Raw genomic sequence first — 20361 nt, forward strand, 5'->3', positions numbered from 1 at the left:
AAAAAAAAAAAAAAAAAAAAAATTTAAAAAAAACGGTATTTTGAGCAGCCCCCAGTTTTCTGAAGTGGAGAAGGATAAGGCTAGAAATGTTTGTTGGAGTCTGATCAGGAAAATCAAGGTGAAGAGCGTGGCTTGTACTCTGAAAAGCCTTTCTAGGGCTTGCTGTTGTCCACTGGGAAACCACAGGGTTGATACCCGCATAGAGGAGACTGGGCTGAGAGATCACAGGGCTGAATGACTTGGCCCAGGTCTTATGGTGGACAAATGACAAAGTAGGGGCCAGGCTGGGATTTGAATGAACCCAAGCAAGTTATTTCTTTTTTTTGAGATGGAGTCTCGCACTGTTGCCCAGGCTGGAGTGCAGTGGCCAGATCTCAGCTCACTGCAAGCTCCGCCTCCCGGGTTCACGCCATTCTCCTGCCTCAGCCTCCCGAGTAGCTGGGACTACAGGCGCTGCCACCTCGCCCGGCTAGTTTTTTGTATTTTAGTAGAGACAGGGTTTCACCGTGTTAGCCAGGATGGTCTCGATCTCCTGACCTCGTGATCCGCCCGTCTCGGCCTCCCAAAGTGCTGGGATTACAGGCTTGAGCCACCGCGCCCGGCCAAGTTATTTCAACTTGGATCTGAAACACACTTTTGGCTATCTCACACTACCACCTCTGTCTCTCACAGCAACCCAGTTTCACAACATGGTAAGCAGTGACAGGTCATGGTCAGGCAGAGGGGTACGGTGGTTATACTGATGGCTCCACCACCACCATGGAGTGTAACAAGTGGCTTGCCCTCTCTGTGCCTCCGTGGGCACTTCGAAGGGTGCATCAGATCTAGAATGGTGGCAACTCCAGGATGGACACAGCTGGGGGTGGTTGCAATAGAGGTGGTGATGGGCAATCAAAGACTTGTTGGCCAGGCGCGGTGACTCACGCCTGTAATCCTAGCACTTTGGGAGGCCGAGGTGAGCAGATCACTTGAGGTTAGGAGTTCGAAACCAGCCGGCCAACATGGTGAAACCCCATCTCTATCAAAAATACGAAAAAATCAGCCGGGTATGGTGGTGGGCGCCTGTAATCCCAGCTACTCAGGAGGCTGAGGCAGGAGAATCGCTTGAACCTGGGAGGCGGAGGCTGCAGTGAGCCAAGGTCGCACCACTGCACTCCAGCCTGGGTGACAGGGCTGGATCCAGAGAGTCTGGAGGAGGCATGGCTTTGGAAGACGTGAGTTCAGTTTAGGACACGGGAAACCATAGGTATCTACGGGACTCCAGGAGGGGAGGACTGGGGCGGGGTGACAGAGGATGAACGTCCCCCCTCCCACGCGTTGAAGATAGGAGTCAGGTAGGGCCCTCTTGTAGGAGGGGGCGGGGAGCGCAGCGTCCGGCGGCTCCTTTAATCGGGGGCGCGCTCTGGCCGGCCTGCGCGCTCTCGCCTCTGTCGCCGGGCCGGAGCGGGAGCCGGAGCGGAGTCGGGGCTGGAGCGGGCGGAATGGAGCCCCAGCGCGCGCCCGCGCTGCGCCGCCTGCTGCCGCCGCTGCTGCTCCTGCTGCTGTCACTGCCCCCCCGCGCCCGGGCCAAGTACGTGCGGGGCAACCTCAGCTCCAAAGAGGTGAGCACGCCGATCCCTCCTCTGCCGCCCGCCGGCCCCCGGGGGACGCAAGGGAGGCGAGGGGAGCGGGTACCGCCCCGCCCCTGCCGCCTCTCCTGGCGGACTCAGGGAGCCTCGGGGAATGGGGCCGAGGGCAATGGGGGACTGGGCCAGAGTCGAGAGGAGCCGTGGGGTCGCGGCCAGACCTGGGGGTTGTAGGAGGGATGTTGAGGTCAGAGCTGGGCGGGGAGGGGGAGCAGGTTGGGAGAGTCAGAGTTTGGGAAGGGGGGTGGTGCAGAGGTGGTGCTGAAGGGACAGCACTTTTCACTCAGCAGAGAGACTGGAGCTCACTGCTACACTCCCGCTCAGGACCGGGAGGGGGCCGTTTGGAAGATTCCCCTGCGCGGGATGGTTTTTAGGAGCACGAGGTGGGGTGCAGGGGAGTGTGGATATTGGGAGAACGGGGTCAGATATTGGCCGGGACACGAGGTGGCCAGGATGGGCATCTGGCCCCTAAGGTCTTTCTGGGGCCTCCCGGGAAATGCAGGGAGGAGTGTTAGAATGGAGGGCAGGAAACTTGGGGTGGGCAATGGAGGGAGAAAATCAGGGCGGCAGGAATCCTGGACCTACAGTGATGGGATCAGGGAAGGATTTTGGAGGTGACCTGGTCTCCTTCTAGTACTTGGGAAGCCAGGTACCTTGGGGGTAGGGAAGAAAAGTTGGGGGTCTATGGAGTAAAGAGTTCTTGAAGGACTCTCAGCAGAGGATCAGACTGGGCCCCTTTTTCAGGACTGGGTGTTCCTGACAAGATTTTGTTTCCTCTCGGATTACGGCCGACTGGACTTCCGTTTCCGCTACCCTGAGGTGAGTCTCCCCCAACGCTCGCCATACTGAGGCTGGGTACTTCCCTTGGCCTCCAAAGGCACAGGCTGCCCCAGCTCCTTGCCCCCAACATCTGTGGTCTGCAGGCCAAGTGCTGTCAAAACATCCTCCTCTATTTTGACGACCCATCCCAGTGGCCAGCTGTGTACAAGGCAGGGGACAAGGTGAGGGCTGTGAAGAGGGCATAGGGGAGGGGGGAGAAGGTCGTGGCTGGCTGAGGGAGTGACCCTGTCCCTGCCTTCCCTAGGACTGCCTAGCCAAGGAGTCCGTGATCCGGCCAGAGAACAACCAGGTCATCAACCTCACCACCCAGTATGCCTGGTCCGGCTGTCAGGTGCAGGCCTAGCCTGGGGCAGTGGGCAGGTGCTGAAGGATGGTGCCTTGCGGGCATCAAGGGCAGGCTTCAGCCTTCTTGCTTGACTCCAGGTGGTATCAGAGGAGGGAACCCACTACCTGAGCTGCTCCAGTGGCCGCAGCTTCCGCTCAGTGCGTGAAAGGTGGTGGTATATTGCGCTCAGCAAGTGTGGGGTAAGGTGCTGGGGTGGCCACCTGGGCCACCTTCTCTTTGCCTTTCTGCCAACCCCCAACTTGCCCAGGGCCCCTCTTAGGCCTCCATACTCCCCACAGGGTGATGGATTGCAGCTGGAGTATGAGATGGTCCTCACCAATGGCAAGTCCTTCTGGACACGACACTTCTCCGCTGATGAGTTTGGTGAGCACGTGGGGACCCAGAAACCAGGCTCTCTGTGGGACACCAGAGCTGGGTGCCCATTGAGGGGACATCCACCTGAATGAACCTTACTCCTCCTACCAAATTGGCAGGGATCCTGGAGACAGATGTGACCTTCCTCCTCATCTTCATCCTCATCTTCTTCCTTTCTTGTTACTTTGGATGTGAGTCTGGCACATGGGGTGTTAGGGAAGAGACAGGAGGGAGCAGGTTTGGGGGAGGTGAGATGCTCTCCCTTTCTGCCTGTGGACAGCCTTTCCCTACCCTGCTTCCTAGATTTGCTGAAAGGTCGTCAGTTGCTCCACACAACTTATAAAATGTTCATGGCCGCAGCAGGAGTAGAGGGTGAGGTTCTGTGTCCCAACTTTTGCGTTCTGGAAGAGGAGACACTTGGGGCCAGACACCTGGACTCCTGGGTCCTGGGGGAGGAGGGGCTGGGGGCCTGGACTCCTGGGTCCAAGGGAGAAGGGGCTCGGGGCCTGGAGCCCTGGTTCCTGGGGTAAGATGGGCTGGGAACCTGAACCCCTGGTTCCTGGGGGAAGAGGGAGTAGGATCTGACACCCCTGGGTCCTTGAGGGGGTATAAAGGCCTGAACTCCTGAGTCTGGGGAGGAGGGGCTGGGAGCCTGAACTCCTGGGTCTGAGGGAGGAGGAGCTGGGGCCTGGACCCCTGGGTCCTGGAGGAGGAGGGGCTGGGGCCTGGACTCAGGCTGGGTCTGAGTGAGGAGGCGGTGGGGCCTGAACCTGGGAGACTGAACCCCTGGGTCTGAGGGAGGAGGGTTGGGGCCTGGACCCCTGGGTCTGAGGGAGGAGGGGTGGGGCCTGGACCTGTGGGTCCTGGGGAGCAGGGTTGGGGGCTAGACTCCAGATTCTCCTAGCAAGTAAGTGGGGGTAGAAGGTCTGGAGTCCTGAGGGAGGAGGCGGGGCTCAGATCACTTGGATGGCAGTGCTAGAGGACAGTGATGCCCCAGAACTGCTTTCTATCCTTTCTTCTCTGCCCATCCTCCCCGCAGTCCTGAGCCTTCTGTTTTTCTGCATCTACTGGGGTCAGTATGCCACCGAAGGCATTGGCAACGAGAGTGTGAAGATCTTGGGTGAGAATGAAGCTGGGTGGGGAGAGGGTGGAGCCCAGGGTTCAGGTCACGCATCAGGTCTGAGCCTGGCTCTGAGCTGCCCCCTCCTCCCTTCTCCCAGCCAAGCTGCTCTTCTCCTCCAGCTTCCTCATCTTCCTGCTGATGCTCATCCTCCTGGGGAAGGGATTCACGGTGACACGGTGCCCGGGCAGGGCGTGCTCATGGGGCGGCTGGTGGGGGAGAAGGACAGGGGCAGGGTGGGGAGGGGTAGGCCCATCCGCCTCCCTGACGGCCCCCACCCTGCTGTCTCCCCTCATGGCCTGCCGCCAGGGGCCGCATCAGCCACGCGGGTTCCGTGAAGTTGTCTGTCTACATGACCCTCTACACGCTCACCCATGTGGTGCTGCTCATCTATGAGGCAGAAGTGAGTCCCACTGGCCCCTGGTCAGGCCCCGCCTTCCACTGCTTTTGGCACCGCCTCCCCCTTGACCTGTCTGCTTGCCCTTGCCCACGTCGCGCTCCTGCTGGCTCGCTCTCTCTCCTGCTCTTTGATTTTCTGCTTCCCCATCTGTCTAAGTGATTCCTTCTCTCTTCACCACCCCGCAGCAGCTTTCTTCCTCCTCCCTCTGTCTCTCACTGTCTGTCACACTGATGCTCAATATCGTGACTAAGAGTTCAGGAGTCACACACACCTGGATTCCACACCAGCTCTCCCACTTCCTAGCTGCCTGACCTTGGGTGACGACCTCTGTCTCTGGGCCCATTTTCTTCTTGGAAAATTGGGAGGATCTTACCTAACCCATGGGGCCCCTCTAAGGCTTTCTATCTTCTATATGGCTTTGGCCAAAGGGCTTCCCTCTTAGCCTCAGTTTCCTCTTCTGTGAAATGGAGCAATAATAAGACCTACCTTGTTGAGTTGATGCTGATGGAAAAACTCACACATGGGAGGTGTTTAGCCCCGTGTTGAGCACACAGTAACTGATTTATTCTCTTCCTGTCTTTTTCACCCTCTCTCTCTACCTCCATATGCTTCTGTCTCCGTGCCTGGCTCTCCTGTTGCTTCTGTTCTGACGGAGTACCTCTGTTCCCATGTGCCCAAGGGTGGGATCCGGGGACCCTAATAGAGGGGAGGAGGCCAGGCTGTGATGGACCCTCTCCCGCGGGTCCAGTTTTTTGACCCAGGCCAGGTACTATACACGTATGAGTCGCCGGCCGGCTACGGGCTTATTGGACTGCAGGTGGCGGCCTACGTGTGGTTCTGCTATGCTGTGCTCGTCTCACTGCGACACTTTCCTGAGAAGCAGCCTTTTTATGTGCCCTTCTTTGCTGCCTATACCCTCTGGTGAGAACTGGTGGGCCCCAGCCTGTCCCTGCCTCCCTCTCGGGGCTCCCCAGAAGTGGTTGCCCCCCATCTCAGACCCTCCATAGTGAGGCAGATGGGCTTTTCACTCAGGCAGCTGTCACCCAGAATCTGACACTTACTCATTTTGTGGAAAATTACTTTCACAAGCAGTCCATCAGGTTTATCCATAAAACAACAGGATCTCCTCAAAGGGATACCTAGAGCAAGCATAGGCCACTAGATGAGGGCCGCGTGTCTGGCACATAATAAATGTTCAGTAAAAACTATTGTAGGCTGGGTGCGGTGCCTCATGCCTGTAATCCCAGCACTTTGAGAGGCCAGGATGGGTGGATCATTTGAGGTCAGGAGTTCAAGACCAGCCTGGCCAACATGGTAAAACGCCGTCTCTACTAAAAATGCAAAAAAATTAGCCAGGCATGGTGGTGCACACCTGTACTCCCAGTTATTCAGGAAGCTGAAGCAGGAGAATCACTTGAACCTGGGAGACTGAGGTTGCAATGAGTTGAGATCGTGCCCCTGTACTCTAGCCTGGGCAACAAAGTGAGACTTCATCTCAAAAACAAACAAACAAAACAACAACAACAACAAAACAAAACAAACAAAATGAAAAAACACCCAAAACTATTGTAATTATTATCGTTCACCATAACATAGCAATAAGGTTGGCAGATTCTGAGCCAGACTGCCCGGGTTCAGATCCCAGCTCTAAAGCTTATAGATGGTGTGACCTCAGACAAGCCCATTAACTTCTCTCTGCCTCAGTTTCCTCACCTTTTAATGGAGATGGAAATTTTATCTGCCTCATAGAGTCACTGTGAGAGTTAAATGAGTTTATGTATGTCAAATGCTTAGAAACAGGCCTGGCATGCAATAAGTCCTTACTTCTTATTATCTTTTGTTCATTCATTCATCAAATATGTATTTTTTTTTTTTTTCTTTTGGAGATGGAGTCTTGCTCTGTCGCCCAGGCTGCAGTGCGGTGGCATGATCTCAGCTCACTGCAATCTCCGCCTCCCGAATTCAAGCGATTCTTCTGCCTCTGCCTCCCGAGTAGCCGGGACTACAGGCGCATGCCACCACGCCCAGCTAATATATGTATTTTTAGTAGACATGTGGTTTCCACCATATTGGCCAGGCTGGTCTGGAACTCCTGACCTCAGGTGATCCACCTGCCTTGGCCTCCCAAAGTGCTGGGATTATGGGCATGAGCCATCACGCCTGGCCTGATTTCTCTCTTTTTTTTTTTTTTGAAACAGAGTCTCGCTTTGTTCCCCAGGCTGGAGTGCAATGGCGCTATCTCTGCTTAGTGCAAGCTCCGCCTCCTGGGTTCACCATTCTCCTGCCTCAGCCTCCCGAGTAGCTGGGACTACAGGCGCCTGCCACCATGCCCGGCTAATATTTTGTATTTTTAGTAGAGATAGGGTCTCACCTGTGTTAGCCAGGATGGTCTCGACCTCCTGACCTCATGATCCACCTGTCTTGTCCTCCCAAAGTGCTGGGATTACAGGTGTCAGCCACCACGCCTGGCTTTTTTTTTTTTTGAGATGGAGTTTTGCTCTTGTTGCCCAGGCTGGAGTGCAGTGGTGCAATCTCTGCTCACTGCAGCCTCCGCCTCCCAAATTCAAGTGATTCCCCTGCTTCAGCCTCCCAAATAGCTGGGATTACAGGTCCATGCCACCACACCCAGCTAATTTTGTATTTTTAGTAGAGATGGGATTTTGCCATGTTGGTCAGGCTGGTCGTAAACTCCTAACCTCAGATGATCTGCCTGCCTCGGCCTCCCAAAGTTCTGGGATTATAGGCGTGAGCCACCGTTATGGCCTATCTGTTGATTTCTTATTAGATGCCAGGATTTGGAGTGGTGTGGAACTGAGTTAAATTGAACCTCATTCTTGCCCCTCAGAATTTCCCAGTCCAGTCCTGCCCCATTTCAGTCTCTGGCTTCTGAAGGTCACACTGGCTCCTCTCCAGTTTGGGACCTGCCTGGGGTCTGTGTGTGTACATGGCAGGGGAGGTGGGGCTATAGGGTGGGGTGGAGGACAGGAGCAGTGTCTCTGCTGACATAATACTTCCCCTTCAGGTTCTTTGCGGTTCCTGTCATGGCCCTGATTGCCAATTTCGGCATCCCCAAGTGGGCCCGGGAGAAGATTGTCAATGGCATCCAGCTGGGAATCCACTTGTACGCCCATGGCGTGTTCCTGGTGAGGATGGGCATCCGTGGGGGCGGAGGGGAGGACCTGAGGGCAGAAGATGCGTGAGGCTCCTACGCCTGATCTGCTGGACCTCCTGTTCCGAGGTCTTGATCCATTTTCCCTTTAGTTATTCTTCCTTTATTGAGCATCTGCTTGCTTCCTGCAGGCTCCTCTACTGTGCCCCTCAGAGTCCATTTTCTTCTTTTTTTTGAGACAGAATCTCACTCTGTCTCCCAGGCTGAAGTGCAATGGCTCGATCTCGGCTCCCTGCAACCTCTGCCTCCTGGGTTCAAGTGATTCTTCTGCCTCAGCCTCCCAAATAGCTGGGATTACAGGTGCCCGCCATCATGTGCGGCTAATTTTTTGTATTTTTAATAGAGATGGGGTTTCACCATGTTGGTCAGGCTGGTCTCGAACTCCTGATCTCAGGTGATCCACCCGTTTCAGCCTCCCAAAGTGCTGGGATTATAGGCCTGAGCCACCTCTCAGGGCCCATGTCCATTTTCTTCCGTTCCTCTCTCCCACCTTGTGTCCTGGCTTCTTTCCTCAACCGCCATACTCTCTCTTTGCCCTCCCTTCCCATTTCCATTCCTGACCCTGTGTCCCCATATTCTTCCATTTCTCTTCTGTATCCCCACTGCCTTCCCCACTCTCCTTGATCTCTCCACTCTCCCCCTGCCCCCGCCCACATTCTGCCATCACAGGCCATTGTTCAGGAAGAAGCAGCTGGGGTGGCACAGGGTGAAGCTTTTGGGCTCCTGGGTCAGCATCAGGAGGGTACAGCACCACATCTATTTTTTTTTTTTTTTTTGAGACGGAGTCTCACTCTGTCACCAGGTTGGAATGCAGTGGCACAATCTTGGCTCACTGCAACCTCCGCCTCCCAGGTTCAAGCGATTCTCCTGCCTCAGCCTCCAGAGTAGCTGGGACTACAGGCGTGTGCCCGGCTAAGTTTTGTATTTTTAGGAGAGATGGGATTTCACCATATTGGTCAGGATGGTCTCTATCTCTTGACCTCGTGATCCATCCACCTCGGCCTCCCAAAGTGCAGGGATTACAGGCATGAGCCACTGCACCCGGCCCCCACCACATCTATTCTTTACCCGGGTTCACATCCTATCTGACATTCTTGGTGACAGTTCTAATAGTCATTAATTTATTCATCAGTTGTTCACTGGACACCTGTCTTGGACCAGTCTGTTTCATTCTAGGAACATCCATATGCATTTATTCCTGCCCTCTTGTTTAATTATCAGAGCAGCTCCAGGAGAAGGTGGATAATTGACGTTGTTCCCACTACACAGAGCGGGGAAGCTAAGGCCCAGAGAGGAGAAGTGACGTGCTAGGGCTCCATGGCCTTTGGCGGCAGGCAAATACTTTGAATCCTGTCCTTCTCCCGCAGACCGCAAGGTCTGAAATGAAGGGCAACCAGAAAGGGAAACAGGCATAAGCAAGTGTCCCAGCTTCTGACTCCAGGGATCTACAACATACACTGTGTAGGGAGTGGTCCCGGCCACCAAGGGAGGGGACAGGTCCCCATCCTTTGCCTCAGAGCCTGACTTAGGTACAGACTCGCTCACCTTCCCAGGCCGGTCCATGCTGAAGCTCTGCAGTAAGTCAGAAAGGGACAGAAAGAGAAGAAACGCTGAGAACCCACCATGTGCCAGGCTCTGCACCAGTGGTTTTCATTTCCACCCTTTCATCTTTCCAAGTAGGCACTACAATCCCTTTTCCCCACGGCGAGGCTCAGGGAGTTTAATCAACATGCCGCAGATCCCACACTCAGTGAGCTACAGATCCCACAGGCGGGATGCAGGCTCAGAACGGCAAGCGCGGCACCCTTCCTGCTGTATCTCAGCCAGCTTCCTTCCTATGTATGCTCATGTTAGCTCAGCACAGCTCCACCTGGGTATCCCACTGCTCATTGCTTTCAGCTCCTTGTTCATTTTTACAGCACAACCTTAGAGGAGCTGTGTTAGGCTTCTGGGATGTGGCGAGGGAGTCACAACCAGTCCCTGCCCTCGTGGCCTATCAGACTAACTGGTACCAGACATCCCTACATTCCACCAATATTTATTTTATTTTATTTTACTATTTTATTTTATTTTATTTTATTTTATTTTATTTTATTTTATTTTATTTTTTGAGATGGAATCTTGCTCTGTCACCCGGGCTGGAGTGCAGTGGCATGAGCTGAGCTCACTGCAACCTCTACCTCCTGGGTTCAAGCAGTTCTCTTGCCTCAGCCTCCCGAGTAGCTGGGATCATAGGCGCACCACCACACCTGGCTAATTTTTGTATTTTTAGTAGAGACGGAGTTCCACCATGTTGGCCATGCTGGTCTGAAACTCCTGACCTCAGGTGATCCACTCACGTCGGCCTCCCAAAGTGCTGGGATTACAGGTGTGAGCCACCGCGCCCAGCCCACCAATATTTATTGAAGGCTTATATGTGCCGGCATGGTTCTAGAAGGTACTAGGGACTCAGTAGGGAACAGAAGAGTCTGGTTCCTGCCTCATGGAGACATTTTAGAGTCTATTAGTTGCTGTCCAATTGAACTTTCTGTATTTATGAAGATATTCTATTATCTGCACTTTCCAATATGGGAGCTACTAACCATAGGTGACTGCTGAGCNTATTTATTTTATTTTATTTTACTATTTTATTTTATTTTATTTTATTTTATTTTATTTTATTTTATTTTATTTTTTGAGATGGAATCTTGCTCTGTCACCCGGGCTGGAGTGCAGTGGCATGAGCTGAGCTCACTGCAACCTCTACCTCCTGGGTTCAAGCAGTTCTCTTGCCTCAGCCTCCCGAGTAGCTGGGATCATAGGCGCACCACCACACCTGGCTAATTTTGTATTTTAGTAGAGACGGAGTTCCACCATGTTGGCCATGCTGGTCTGAAACTCCTGACCTCAGGTGATCCACTCACGTCGGCCTCCCAAAGTGCTGGGATTACAGGTGTGAGCCACCGCGCCCAGCCCACCAATATTTATTGAAGGCTTATATGTGCCGGCATGGTTCTAGAAGGTACTAGGGACTCAGTAGGGAACAGAAGAGTCTGGTTCCTGCCTCATGGAGACATTTTAGAGTCTATTAGTTGCTGTCCAATTGAACTTTCTGTATTTATGAAGATATTCTATTATCTGCACTTTCCAATATGGGAGCTACTAACCATAGGTGACTGCTGAGCACTTGAATGTGGGTAGTCCATAGTGAGTGTGTAGTGGGGAGTGTGACTGACCAACATTTAAAATTTATTTTGATGAAATGTAAGCTACATGCAGCCAGTGGCTATCATACAGTGCAGGACGCTGACCCTAACCAGTCAGGGATAGCTCAGTGATCAGGCCTCTGATGGAGGAAGCACAGGTCAAGTTGTGTTGAAGGGAAAAGGTGAGGGTCCAGGGCACCTCGAGAGCCCAGAGCGGGGCACCTAATCCAGTGTGAATGGCTTCAGGGAAGTGTGGGGGATGTCAACTGAAAGGGAATCCTTCGGACCCCAAGTTTATGGGGACAGCCTCCGGCCTAACAGTGCCTCTCACACCTGCTCCTGGCCCTGGCCTCAGATCATGACCCGCCCATCAGCGGCCAACAAGAACTTCCCGTACCACGTGCGCACGTCGCAGATCGCATCAGCTGGAGTCCCTGGACCCGGAGGGAACCAATCAGCTGACAAGGCCTTTCCGCAGCACGTCTATGGGAACGTGACGTTTATCAGCGACTCGGTGCCCAACTTCACGGAGCTCTTCTCCATCCCCCCGCCCGCCACCTCCGTAAGCCCCGCAGCCCCAGTGCCCGAGGAGCTGCTGGCGCCGCCCCTGGAGTACCTGACCCCGCTCCCGGCCCCGCCGCCGCCCCCGGCGCCCGGGCGCCTGAGCCCTCCCCCTGCCTTTCGCACACCCCGCGCCCCAACGCCGCGCCGCGACCGTCCCCTGGCGCCCGCGCCCACCCTGCCTGACTGGGTCCTGGCGCTGTTGCGCACACCCCTGCAGACACCCTGCACCGTGCCCCCACCGCCCGCCTTCCGCGGCTCTCCCCCAGCTCCCCGGCCGCCGCCGGAGTTCGCCCCGCGCGCCCCGACGCCGCCTTTTGAGTACCTGGCCCCGCTGCCCAGGCGCCCCGCCACCCAGTCCTTCCCTGACTGACACGTGCGTCCATACCTGGGGTGGAAGGGTTCTCCGGGGGAGGGGGACGGGCCTTCGGGGCCGCATCTGCCCCGCGAGGGTCCAGGACTGCCTCTGACCCTGACCCCCCTCCCAGGCCGGGAAGCAGGTGGAGGAGACGGCGGTGGCGGTGGCGGCGGCGGTGGCCCCGAGGGGCCGCGTGGTGACTATGGCCGAGCCGGGCACAGCCTCCTCCCCACTTCCCGCTCGGTTCCCCAAGGCGGCCGACCCGGGCTGGGACGGCCCGACGCCGCCCTACCAGCCGCTCGTGCCCCAGACGGCGGCGCCGCACACCGGCTTCACCGAATACTTCAGCATGCACACGGCCGGGGGCACCGCACCCCCGGTCTGAGCACCCCTGCCCGCCCCTGCCCCATGGGCCGTGACCGGGCTCCGGACCCCTGCTTTATCCCGGCCCGAGAGCTCGGCCATCCCGGGCCTTCCCGACCCTTCCTACCCCGCGCGCCCAGGTTGGGTACGCTGCGTCCCGCCCCTCTCCCCTCTGTGCCAAACGATCCCGCGGGAGCCGCTCTCCCCGTCCCCTCCCTCAGCCCCTGCCCCGAGCGGCGCCGGATTCTGGGCTCCCGCTGTTCCGTGACTTCCGGCTCCCTGGCCCCCTTCGAGACCTCTGACCCCGCTGGACTCCGGAACACCCGTGGTGACCGCCGGAACCCTGCCTGTGACTCTCCAGGACTCTGCGACCCCGGGATGGATATTGCGATGCTGGTCTCGACCCTGAACCCTCCCTCGGATCTGTGACCTCGGACCCTTGCTGCGTCTGCCCCTATCTCCATTTCGGGGGCCTTCCCTCGGGTCCCTGGCAGAAAGACATTTCCCCTTCTTGCCAAAATAAAAGGATTCGTTTTTATCTATAACATGGCTTCTTTTACATCTTGATGGTGTTCAGTGGCGGGGCTGAGCCAGAACTATGTCAGGCTCGGGACCTCATTGTGTCCATCTGTGAAATGGGAATTTGGAACCGGAGGCAGAGGCCTGTATAACCTGATCTTTATGTTGCTCCAGAATCTGGGAACGTTGAAGATGATCAAACATCTAGCAGGGCCTTGCACCACTCCTTTATTTTTGCCTTCCTTTCCTCACTCAGAGGTAGAGGCGCCCTCCAGTGGCCCGTGCTTTGCTCAACCACAGGCACCCAGAGTTTGGGTTACGATCTTAGCATTGCGCATGTGTAATTTTCTCGTCTCCAGGAGCGTCGCTCCAGGAGGACGCTGCTGCGCATGCGGTTGGGAATAAATGGGCGGGGAATTTCCCCGGAAGTCTCCCTTTATGGAGGATTGGGGTTGGGCGCTCCGCAGTCCTCCCAGGGCCGCTCTGACCGACCGCTCTGCAACTTCTCGCCTCCTCTCCGCCGTGCCTCCCACTGCGGCTCCTCGGCTCCCGGCCCCTCGCCCTCCCACAGCGGGTCTTCCAGCGGCCGCTCTGGCCCAAGCGTCCCTCGTCTCTCTGATCTGGCCCATCCGGCTTGGGAGGGAGGCGCGGGTGGTTGAGCGAAGGGACTGCGTCTATGGGGTCCAGGCCCGAGCCTCTGAAGACGGGCCCCGCCCCCGGCTGGAGGAGTCTCCCCTGGACCATCGGATCCTGGCGTGTCCCAGCCCGCAGCCTCTATGGAGGCTTCTGCCGGGCCGTAGAGCCTTTCGCCCCCTGGGGACTCACCCGTCTATAAGGTCCGTTTGGCCTGCAGCAGCCCGAGTCCGTAATGCTGGACACTGTTTATGGGGTCGGCCCCCTATGGGGGCCCGTGTCTATAGGGGACCCCTAAGGTCCTTAGGGGTCGTCCCCGTCCATAATGACTCCATATACAGGGCCTTCCATCGCTCTATAGGGCCCAGCCCTCGGCTTCCAGAGCCTGTCAGCAGTGGCCATTCCCTTCGCCGGGACTGCGTCTCCGGGACCTCCTCGGTCTACAAGGCCATGTTATGCCTATAGAGGTCGCATTTGCAGGGCCTCACGCCGGGTAGAGGGTCCTCTCCAGGTTTTTACTGCCCGTCCCCGCTCTAAGGGTCAGTACAGGAGGCGGCGATGGCCCTGGGCAAGGCTCTGGCCACGGCACTGGCTTTGGCCTTGGCCGTGCTGGGGTCGCTGTCCCCTGGGGCCCAGGCGGGGGACTGCAAGGGGCAGCGGCAGGTGTTGCGGGAGGCGCCAGGCTTCGTGACGGATGGTGCTGGCAACTACAGCGTCAATGGCAACTGCGAGTGGCTCATCGAGGGTGAGTGGGGCCGCGTGGGTCACTCACTAATTCGCTGCTAGTTCATTCATGTGTGCATTCATCCACTCACCACATTCCCAGAGCTCGGTTTTGGTCCAGGCCTTTTGCTCTAAAATGCCTGACAGCCGGGGTTGCAGCCAGCCTGGGCCCTGCCCTGGAAGGCCTCCCAGTCTGGTGGGGGAGATGCACCTACACCCAGGTTTACAATTACAAGACAGGAGCATCAGTGTCGGGTCTTGTGAGTAACTGTTAAGAACTCAGGGTCTGGATCCAATCATCTGGCTTTGAATTTGGTTCTACCACCACTCCTTTTTTTTTTTTTTTTTTTTTTTTGAGGTGGGGGTCTCACTCTGTCATCCAGGCTGGAGTGCAATAGTGCCAACACAGTTTACTTACTGCAGCCTCTACCTCCTGGGCTCAAGTGATCCTCCCACAACAGCCTCCCAAGTAACTCGAGTGTGTAGAGACAGTCTCACCGTGTTGCCCAGACTAGTCCCGAACTCCTGGGCTCAAATGATTCTTGCACCTCAGTCTCCTAAAGTGTTGGGATTGTAGGTGTGAGCCACTGTGCCTGGCTTCTTATTAGTTTTGTGACTTTGAGCACATGACTTTCTTTCTCTGAGGTTCAGTTTCCTTCCCCCCACAAATGGGATAACAAGAGTACTCACCTCATAGAGTTGTTGCAATAAAATGAAAATGGGTATTTAACGTGCCTGATGTGTGGCATATAGTAACTGTTCTATAAATGGCATTAGGATTATTGTTGTTATTTGTAAAGTACTTCAATAAAAGCATTTTTCTTCTGTCATTCATGTGCCATACATTATGTTTCCCATTGGACATAGCCCAGACTGAGACAGCTCCAGCAATCCCCGGTGACTTAGGTCTTGAAGTCTAGTCAGGGAGACAAACACACTAATAGTGAGAGCCAAGAGTGGTCTGTGATGGAGGAACCCCACAGGCCTGGGAAAGCCCAGAGAAAGTGCCTGATTTGGGGCTAGGGAGAACAGAGAGGCTTCCTGGAGGAGGAAATGTCTAAGCTGAGACCTAAAGGACCAATGGGAATCTGTCAAGAGTGGGAGAAAAGGCCCCAGCCCTACCCTTCTGGACTCCCAGTCAGTGGAAGAGACAAACCCACTTCAAGGCTGTTTGTTTTCCTTTTCCATCCAATAAACTCCTATGCATGCCTCAGAACCCTGCCTGCCTCAGTGGCTCTTTCTCTGTGAAGACATGTGACTTAACCTAGGGTATAGCTGAGATCAGAGGCATCTATAGGAGGGAGCAGAATGGCATTCCAGGCAAGAATAGCTGTGCGAAGGTGGGGAAGCAGGAGAGTGATGCTTCTGAAGAACTAGAAATCCAGTGTGTTAAAACATAGAATACTGGCAGAGCATGGTGGCTCATGCCTGTAATCCCAGCCCTTTGGGAGGCCGAGGCCAGCAGACCACCTGAAGTCAGGAGTTTCAGACCAGCCTGGTCAGCGTGGTGAAACCCCGTCTCTACTAAAAATACAAAAATTAGCTGGGTGTGATGGCGCATGCCCGTAGTCCCAGCTTCTCAGGAGGCTGAGGAACAAGAATAGCTTGAACCTGGAGGTTGCAGTGAGCGGATGTTGCTCTGCAAAGCTCCAGTCTGGGCGGCAGAGGGAGACTCCATCTTAAAAGCAAAAACCTGGAATACAAGACAACAAATGAGCCAGAGGCTGCAGAGTGGGAGGAGCCAGCAGGTGAAGGGTTTTGTGATTTTGAGCTGTATCCTGAGGGCAAACAGGTGGAAGAGAAGTTGAAAGGCAGTACCTGCAGAAGCCCAGGAAGGCCTCACAGAGTAGTGGATGTAGAAACTGGCCTCCAGACAGGGGAAGTCTGGGGCAAAGGCAGGAGGTGTGACAGGGCCTGAATCATGCAGGGCCTCCCTTGGGAGGCTGTGAAGCTTTGTCTTTGGGGGCTCTGGGGAGCTATGGAAGGGTTTTGAGCAGGGAGGTGACATGATCTGATTTATGTTTTTTTTTTGTTTTTTTTTTGAGACGGAGTCCTGCTCTGTCGCCCAGGCTGGAGTGCAGTGGCGCAATCTCGGCTCACTGCAAGCTCCGCCTCCCGGGTTTACGCCATTCTCCTGCCTCAGCCTCCCGAGTAGCTGGGACTACAGGCGCCCACCATCTCGCCCGGCTAGTTTTTTTGTATTTTTTAGTAGAGACGGGGTTTCACCGTGTAGACCAGGATGGTCTCGATCTCCTGACCTCGTGATCCACCCGTCTCGGCCTCCCAAAGTGCTGGGATTACAGGCTTGAGCCACCGCGCCCGGCCTGATTTATGTTTTAGAAGATCTCTCTGGCTGCTGTGTGGGCTATGGATGAAGGCATGTTTCTTGGTGTTAGCATGTTTACCTGTCCCCAGTTTGGGGGCCATTCCTGTCAAGCTAGTGGGATGAGAACAGAATAGGAAGTGTGTTTGTATGTGCGTATGTGGCAAAGAGGTCTGTGTGCTGGATATAAATCACTCTCTGGCCTTAAAGAGTCCCAGACTGGCTAGGCCGGGTGCGGTGGCTCACACCTGTAATTGCAGCACTTTGGGAGACCAAGGGGGGCGGATCACCTGACATCAGTTATTAGAGACCAGCCTGGCCAACATGAAGAAACCCCCCCTCTACTAAAACTGCAAAAATTAGCCCAGCATGGTGGCGCACATCTGTGATTCCAGCTACTCAGGAGGCTGAGGCAGGAAAATCGCTTGAACCCGGGAGGTGGAGGTTGCAGTGAGCTGAGATTGCGCCACTGCACTCCAGCCTGGGTGACAGAGCGAGATGCCACCTAAAAAAAAAAAGTCTCAGACTGGTTGGGAATAGTCGGGCTGGACACAGATATTTAGTCCCCAGTGTGTTCACTGAGACAGTGCTCAGGGCTGAGAAGGGAAGTGGAGGGGTTGGGTGGATGTACCTAGGGAGGAAAGAGGACTGTGCTGGAGGTCACAGAGGAGGAGCCACTGAAACAGGGTTCTGAAGCATGTGTAGGAGTTTATTGAGTGGGAAAAGGGAGCAAACATCCTCTATGAAGACATGAGGGTGGCTGGAGTATCTCAGGATCCCTGTCTAGGTTTGTCTGGTCTGATGGCACTTTTGACTGGGAGGTAATGAGAGCCAGAAGCAGGGGAAGAGGGGCCTTGAATGTCACACTGTGCAGCCTGGCCTTCCCCTTGGGGTCAATGGGGAGCCACAGGATGTTTTGAGCAGGAGTAGGGCATTGCCCTCAGGCTGGGTGGGGGGCAGACTGGAGACTTGGTGAGCTGATCTGGCAAGAGAGGATGAGTTCCTAACTAGGGCAGGGGCTTAGAGGGGTGGAGAGGTGTAGAGAGTGCAATAGATGTTTGTGGAGTTTCACTGATGAGGCTTGGGGACCAACTGGGTAGATGTTGGGGTGAGGGAGGAGTCTGGGAGACCTCCAGACCCCCCTTGATGATCTTCTGTTCTTACCAATGCCTGTCACTTCTTACCTATGAGAACCAACATCTTCCTCCATCTATTATAAAATAACCGGCCAGGTGCAGTGGCACACGCCTGTAATCCTAGCACTTTGGGAATCTGAGATGGAAGGATTATTTGAGCCCAGGAGTTAGAGACTAGCCTGGACAACATGGTAAGACACTGCCTCTACAAAAAAATTGCAAAAGATTAGCTGGGCGTGGTTGGTGGTGGCATGTGCCTATAGTCCCAGCTACTGGCAAGGCTGAGGTGGGCAGATCCCTTGAGCCTAGGAGGCTGAGGTCACAGTGAGCAGAGATTGTACTGCTATACTCCAGCCTGGGCAGCAGAGAGAGACCCTGTCTCAGGAAAAAAAAAAAAAGATAAACAACCAACCCACTAACTTTTGTATTATGTTCACACTTTACCTAGTCCTAGACTTTTCTTTTTTTTTTTTCCCGAGACATAATCTTGTTCTGTTGCCCAGGCTGGAGTGCAGTGGCTTGATCTCAGCTCACTGCAGCTTCTGCTTCCCAGGTTCAAGTGATTCTCGTACCTCGGTTTCCTGAGTAGCTGGGATTACAGACATGTACCACCACGCCTGGCTAATTTTTGTATTTTTAGTAGAGATGGGGTTTCTCTATGTCAGCCAGGCTGGTCTCAAACTCCTGGCCTCGAATGATCTGCCCTGGGATTACAGACGTGAGCCACCACGCCCAGCCCAGTCCTAGTCCTTATAACATCCTCATGAATAAGAGGCATCCTGCTTTTGAGCAGGAGGGGTTTGGGATCAGATTTCTGTCTGGAATGGTATGGGGGTTGGGTAGAAACAGACTTTCAATTTAGGGAAGAACTTGGGGAGGCAGATGGTGAACTGGCCTCCATCAGGCACTTAACAAAGATGTACTTGTGATTCCAGGAACAGAGCTTTATAGTGTGGTTGAAGCTGGTAAGATTCTGGGAGGTCTGGTTGTGTGGCCCTGCTGAATGGTTCTTCTACGTTCCCCAGAGCATGGGTGGGGTCTGTGTCTGATGTTCTTGGGGTCTCTGGTCAGAGGCTGAGGGAGAGCTTCCAGCTTTAGTATTCTTTCTTTTGTGTATTTGTTCATTCCGTCATCCAGCATTTCCTGAGCCTTTGCCAAGCCCAGGTCTGGGCAATGCTGCAGAGGGAATTAGGCCCACATCCAGGCCCTGCTCTATGGGCCTTGTAGGCTGCAGGGAGACAGACCTGGACGTAGATGTTCCTGGCCCAGAGGAATGAAGGTTATAATGGAATGTGAGAACCCTGGAGAGGGGCACCTAACCCAGCTAGGGGGCATCAGGAAGAGGGCTGGTGGTGGGAAGAGTTAATATGTTGCAGACAGAGGGAGAAGCTTGTACAAAGGCCCAGATCCCATTAGAACAGTAAGCAGTGGAGTGATTTGAGACAAAGCAAGGGTTTGAACAGCAGGTTAGGGAACTGGACTTCCTTCTAGGGTGCTAGGGAGCCATGCAGGGCTTTGGGGCAGGGGAGGGATGGGGCCAGATGTTGAGTTGGGAAGATCACAGACTCATGTCAGGGCAAGAAGGAGGCTGGGTGAATGGTTCTGGTGAGACAGGATGAGGCTGGGCAGCCAGGGCACACCGTGGCTCTAAGCTGGCAGGCTGGAGTCATCATCTCGTTGAATGTTCACTCCAGCCTTTGTGGGTGGGGGGAATTATCCCCATTTTACAGTCATGGAAACTGAGGCTCAGAGAGCCCATGGAACTGGCCCAGGATCACCCAGCCATTGGCAGTGGTGGCTGAGTGTCTCCAGAATCTAGATAGACACACTGAGGGTCATGGGGGAAAGGACTGGCCCAGGGTCCTCCAGCTGGTTATGGGCAGAGCCAGAGCCAGAGCGAGAGCCTAGGCCTCCTAATTTCCCTCACCCAGAGGACTCCCCTGAGCTGCCTGTTCAGGAGCCTTCTCATGTGGGATGTGGAATGAGAGGGGCTTCCAGAAACAGGACTGGCAGAGAATAAGACAGTGATAGTGTTAGAGGTAGTGGCACTCACCACGACGATATGTGGGCCTCGTTGTCAGCATTTCTTTTTTTTTTTTTTTTGGAGCAGAGTTGCACTCTTGTCGCTCAGGCAGGAGTGCAATGGTATGATCTCAGCTCACTGTAACCTCTGTCTCCCAGGTTCAAGAATTCTCCTGCCTCAGCCTCCCAGGTAGCTGGGATTACAAGCATGTGCCACCACATCCAGCTAATTTTTTGTATTTTTAGTAGAGACGGGGTTTCACCATGTTGGCCAGGCTGGTCTCGAACTCCTGACCTCAAGTGATCCACCCTCCTTGGCCTCTCAAAGTGCTGGGATTACAGGCATGAGCCACCCACCCCACTCTGTTGTCACCATTTCATATGCATTATTGCTCCTCATGAGGTTGCAGTCAGATGTCAGCTGGGGCTGCAGTCAGCTGAATGTTCACCTTGGCTGGACATCCAGGAAGGTCCCTCCCAGGGCTGGCAGTTGATGGTGGCTATCAGCTGGAAGCTCAGTTGGGACTGTCAGCTGGAATGCCTGTGTGTGGTCTTTTTTGTGGCTTTTCTTTTCCTTTCTTTTTTTTTTTTTTTTTTTTTGAGATGAAGTCTCGCTCTTGTCCTCCAGGCTACAGTGCAATGGCACAATCTTGGCTCACTGCAACCTCCACCTCCTGGGTTCAA

At 54.8% G+C, this 20361-nt stretch overlaps 2 protein-coding genes across 6 annotated transcripts in view; both read left to right on the plus strand.

Moving 5' to 3' along the window:
- Positions 1-1389: 1389 nt before the first annotated feature.
- On the plus strand, positions 1390-12847 carry TMEM145 (transmembrane protein 145). Of its 5 annotated transcripts, none has more exons than XM_017849873.1 (15): positions 1391-1601; positions 2370-2444; positions 2549-2626; positions 2710-2796; positions 2889-2990; positions 3090-3174; positions 3285-3356; positions 3469-3537; positions 4205-4285; positions 4386-4464; positions 4595-4688; positions 5434-5606; positions 7708-7828; positions 11395-11601; positions 12089-12343. In XM_017849873.1, exons 1-15 carry the CDS (start codon positions 1482-1484, stop codon positions 12341-12343), a joined length of 1698 nt encoding a protein of 565 aa, XP_017705362.1. In that variant the 5' UTR covers positions 1391-1481. The 5 variants fall into 5 exon arrangements, with proteins under 5 accessions (XP_017705357.1, XP_017705360.1, XP_017705362.1 ...); XM_017849872.1 differs by having other exon boundaries at positions 1482-1601; positions 2519-2626; positions 12089-12847; XM_017849870.1 differs by having other exon boundaries at positions 1482-1601; positions 2519-2626; positions 11395-11976; positions 12089-12174.
- A 489-nt stretch (positions 12848-13336) lies between these two features.
- The window catches only part of MEGF8 (multiple EGF like domains 8), a 52131-nt gene continuing 45106 nt past the window's right edge, over positions 13337-20361 (plus strand). Inside the window, 1 exon segment of the mRNA XM_017849853.1 lies at positions 13337-14218. Coding sequence (XP_017705342.1) covers positions 14032-14218 — 187 coding nt within the window. The 5' untranslated portion in view covers positions 13337-14031.

This window comes from Rhinopithecus bieti, unplaced genomic scaffold (genome assembly GCF_001698545.2).
Source record: "Rhinopithecus bieti isolate Rb0 unplaced genomic scaffold, ASM169854v2 scaffold_33065, whole genome shotgun sequence".
NCBI lineage: Eukaryota > Metazoa > Chordata > Mammalia > Primates > Cercopithecidae > Rhinopithecus > Rhinopithecus bieti.

Coding starts and splice junctions, on each gene's coding strand:
- TMEM145 (XM_017849868.1), top strand. CDS start 1,482: ATGGAGCCCCAGCGCGCGCCCGCGCTGCGCCGCCTGCTGCCGCCGCTG. Junction 2,991..3,089: donor TTGCGCTCAGCAAGTGTGGG/GTAAGGTGCTGG, acceptor TACTCCCCACAG/GGTGATGGATTGCAGCTGGA. Junction 3,538..4,204: donor GGCCGCAGCAGGAGTAGAGG/GTGAGGTTCTGT, acceptor TCCTCCCCGCAG/TCCTGAGCCTTCTGTTTTTC.